The 4,425-nt window shown below is 43.5% G+C and overlaps 1 protein-coding gene across 1 annotated transcript; it reads right to left on the reverse strand.

Moving 5' to 3' along the window:
* Positions 1 to 1,610: 1,610 nt before the first annotated feature.
* On the reverse strand, positions 1,611 to 2,551 carry LOC108079017 (uncharacterized). Its single transcript, XM_017173195.3, has 3 exons — positions 2,448 to 2,551; positions 2,300 to 2,378; positions 1,611 to 2,237 (listed from the first exon to the last, which is right to left on the reverse strand). Exon 3 carries the CDS (start codon positions 2,229 to 2,231, stop codon positions 1,638 to 1,640), a length of 594 nt encoding a protein of 197 aa, XP_017028684.2. The 5' UTR covers positions 2,232 to 2,237; positions 2,300 to 2,378; positions 2,448 to 2,551; the 3' UTR covers positions 1,611 to 1,637.
* Between the last annotated feature and the right edge of the window lie 1,874 nt (positions 2,552 to 4,425).

Genomic DNA, 4,425 nt, shown 5'->3' on the forward strand with positions numbered 1-4,425 from the left:
ATGGAAATTACAAACCAATAAATCATTGAGCTGCTGCTGCTGCCGCGGCTGCTCTGCCCACATGGATGCGCCGCATCCTTCACCTGCTAAGTTCCACTCCTCACAGGCACCACTGTAATTAGTTGAAATTGTAATTCATGGCGCTGGATTAGATAAAAATCTGCTGCCAATTAGTAATGCACTTGGCCGTGAATAACTTCATACGACCAACGATGGCATCTAATATGCTTATGTCTCTATTGGAGCGATCTAGCCAAAGCCCTCTAGGTGTTTTTTGGTTCTTGGAATCGAAGAAAATATGCAGTGGCAGGGTGAGTTGGTTTAGAGGAAAGTCTTTACTTTGGAGAGAGGCAGAGTCTTAAGTGAGATGGTGAGAAATATATTTTTCTAGATTTTTCAGCTTCATATGAACCATATTTCCATCGTGCAAGCCATGTCTTAAATTTCCAAACATTTGACAACTTGTAATTTTAAATTCCTGACCCACCTTATAAATCTTAAGACTGATCTATAAATTTTTATATAAAAAACAAAACCCAGAGACGGCAATCACTTGAATTTTTTGCCATTTAATTTGGGGCTTTTCGGTTCAATTACTCAATACACTTTAAATGATTATCTGGCAATCTCTCAGCGTTTCGACTGCCAAGAACTTTATGAAGCCCTGGCGATCATATCTCTCTCTCTCGCTGCTGCTGTGGCTGCTGCTGCCAATTTTAAGACCCCATTGCAATTGTCGTAGATCAGGCCGGAGCAATTGACCCCTCACGACCACCACCAGCCACTGCTGCTGCTGCTGCTACTCAGTGATTTAGCCTTGTCTCGACTTCGCGGAGACCAATTAGATCCTTTAAGATCCAATCAGCGGCAGTTTGCCGCCTGTCTCGGCCCCCGCGGCATTGCCGGCCATCGACGGGCAACTTGATTTCAATAAAAATCCATTTAATTCGACATTTTGTGGCCCGAAAAAAAAGGCTAAAATAAGAGAGAAACACTTGGCGATTAACTCTCGGCCGGCTGACGGCTGCGTTCGTTTGAACTCCGTGCGGGTGTTCGGCGGGGTGTTCCCCTCCCCTCCCCTCCCCATTTTTGGCCCAACCTTTTGGCCAACCCCTCGGCCCATATAAATCTCGGTTTGTAATTGCCACGATAAGCGGGGCCAGAGTCCGGCTGCGTTGCTTAAAACCGGTGGCCAAATAGCCAACGCTTTGATCCAGCTTCCAAATCCAATATGTGTACGTTGTATTTAGGTTTCTTTTTTGTATTTTTTTGGCTTTTTTTTGGAGGAAGGAAGCTGGAGCGGTGGAGTAAACTACATAAATTTCGCGTGAAATGCATTTGCGGGCGATAAATTCGGCAACGGCCAGCTTGGACAGCGATAATCAACGCAATTGCAATCGATTTTGGCGTAATTTAGGTTTGGCTTAAGTGGCTCTGACTAACAAGCGGGCTCAAAAGCTGTTCCGCACTGATTGAGCCAAGTTTGGGACACATTTTAAGCAACTTGTGTCCAGCGGAAGTCAAAGGGTGTGCTTTAAGGAGAAGGAAATCATGGAACAAGATCTTTAATGGTATTTTAATATTATTTTAATGTTATTTTAATATTATTTTAATATTATTTTAATATTATTTTAATATTATACTATATAATGTTTTACTGTTGAGAATAATTTCCTTGCTAGGGGTACGAAGATCACCAACTGCACAAGGGATTTCATGACCTCCAGAGTGCGCTTGAACGCAGCCTTGGGTGGCGGTGGTGGCAATATCTTGGGGCGTCCGCGTGGACGCCTTGGCCCAAAGACTGGCAGCTTTTCTATACTGCCTGGCGGTCTTCCTCGTGGACGCCTTGGCCCAAAAACCGGCAGCTTTTCTATACGTCCTGGCGGTCTTCCCCTGGGACGCGTGGGTCTAGTGACCGGCTTAAGTTTTTTACGTTGGTTGGTGAATTCTCCTTTGGCACGGGACCTTCCAGCGGATGGAGGAGCAGTAGCCTCTCGGGGATTAACAACGCTCCGGAGTTGATAGGTCGCAACGCTCTTCGGGGAAGCTACAGTCACGCTCTCCGGAGAAGCTACAGTCACGCTCCCAGGTTGAGCCCCAGTAATGCTTCCTGCAGAACCTGAAGTATCGCTTCCAGCTTGAGGAGTAGGAACGCTCCCTGGTGAAGCTGTAACTGCAGCAGCCGCTTCGCGTTTTTTCTGCAGTCTCTGACTGCGCCGGTCAGTCATGATTATCTAGGAAAAATATTTAAAAATATCTACATATAATACATACAACAGTAATTACAGAATCTTACCGTCAGGTTTATATAATTTAATTTGAATTCCTTTTGAAAGCCCTCCTCAAAACCATTTCTACTAAGAGAGAGTTTTTTTCTGAATGGAAAAATGAGGTACATTTCCATGGAAGAAGGGTTAAAGAACTAAAAAATCTTAAGGACTCACCTTCCTGATTGTTTATGAGAAGTTTACAATTGAAACTTGCTGCTTTTATTCACTTTTTCTTTAGTTTTTCGCATGCGTCATTCAGAAGAAAATTTCTGTGAATGACACTGACAAGAAATGTCATTAAGACTTCAACTTTTAAGGCTGCCATCCCCATGGAATTTAGTAAGGTTGCCACTTAAGTCTTAAAATATTATTATTTGTAGAATATTTTGTGACCTCAATAACGTACATATATATAAAAACAAGCTTCTGGTAATCACAAACCCTGTCTTTCCCCATCTTAAAACCCCCTTTGGAGACCGCTTTTCTTTTGTATTTTCTGTGTGGCCCAAAAAAGCGGCGGCAGTTGGCCAACAATAGGAACAATTTAAATCAAACAGCGTTGAACGCAATGGAATTGTTAGCCGGTGGAAACTACCGTTAAGCTCACTTTCGCAGCGGGTTGCTGTGGCGGCACCAACCAGAAATTACTCATACGCAACGTGGCGGCCTCAAGCTGACCCCTGTGCGGCGGCCAGCCACTGTCTTGGAGGGGGGGAAGTGGGAAAGAGGGAATACGGGGGGGCTTGTTGCCGCCTCTGCTGACACTCGACCTCGCCCGTTTCACGCTGCCGTCGCTCGATTCCATCGAGCGCTGATTAATTACACCGCCCGCTGTGCGAATTCTTCAATAAAAATCATAATTTCATGTTTGCGGCCGCAGCCAGAAAATAAAGAAAAAAAAAGCAGGGAGAAGCCGAAAATAAATGATGATTATTGCCGCATTTCTGTAAGCCGCAGCTTATTAGCTGCACGAGCTCCGTCATCCCGAAAATCCCCTCTTCGCGCATGCAAAGTGTATCGAATTTTTGATTGAAACTTTAAAATACTCGTTAGAGGAGGGTTTCCTCCTCGATGCGCGTGAGTTTATCTTTTGATTAGATTCGTTAGACTTTGTATTGGTCTTTTGTAGCGCTCAGAAATTGGTCAGCCGTCGAGCGGTTCGCTTTTTGTAATTCTTTGATTTTTTTTAGCCACGATGGAGTCATTATTCACAATTTAGTAACACTTGATTTGCGCTCCGGCGTTTTCTATAAATTTTCATAAATTGTTTCTATTTCGTTACCCTCGCAATATGTTCGAAAAAACCCAACAAAAAAACCAACCAAGATTGCCTGATTGCACAAAGTGGCGGCTGGAGGGTAAATAACTCTAAAGTGACCCAGTTTTGCAGTTTAATTGTGCTGCTATATATACTCTAATGGCTTCTAAAGTCTGTCTAAATTTAAAACACAGCTTTAGCTTTAAAATAAAAATATAACAAAGAATTCAAATATTTTTGTAGCATTTTAAAAGTCTCATTTAATTGAGCCTTCATTTGTTAAGCTTTATCATACGCCCCGTTGGCTGTCCCTCTCCGCTGGCTTAACTAATTAAGACACAGCCCAAAGGACCTACAAGAAAAATTCCAAAAAAATTCTCACAAACATATCTGAGAAAGCCTGACAGGCTGCCAAGTGTAAAATGTTAAGAAATATCCCAGGCATTAAGCAGTCCCCTGTGCCAGAGTGTGTTAAAATGAGGCCCAGCATGATGTATTCAAAAATCATTAACGGCCCTGATGCGGTGAAAGGAGTGCTTCCCGGTTTCCCCAGTCTCTCCCAGTTCCAGTCTCCCCTCATTCCAATCCCCAATTTGCAGCCCCAGACTGATCCACATATCGCGGCAAAGTGAAGCGAAAAATTGGTTTGACGTTGCGTCAAAATTTCACACTTTTGCGCCAGATAAAAACGCAAACAAAATAAGAAAATAAAAAGAGAAGCGGACGCTTGGCATTCTCCAAATATTTGCCAGGCTGTGCGAGAAGGATCATTAAAATAAAGGAGTGCTAACCAGGGGCGGCAGGCTGAGAGGGGGGGGTTGTATGGCCGAACAAGAGGAGTTAAATTAGCATACAAGTCGCGCTTTTGCCATAATTTGCATATAAAATTAGCGC

The sequence above is a fragment of the Drosophila kikkawai genome, chromosome 3L, assembly GCF_030179895.1.
Source record: "Drosophila kikkawai strain 14028-0561.14 chromosome 3L, DkikHiC1v2, whole genome shotgun sequence".
NCBI classification, from domain to species: Eukaryota; Metazoa; Arthropoda; class Insecta; order Diptera; family Drosophilidae; genus Drosophila; species Drosophila kikkawai.

Excerpts from the sequence above, each read along its gene's own strand:
- LOC108079017 (XM_017173195.3), bottom strand. The coding sequence starts at position 2,231 with ATGACTGACCGGCGCAGTCAGAGACTGCAGAAAAAACGCGAAGCGGCT.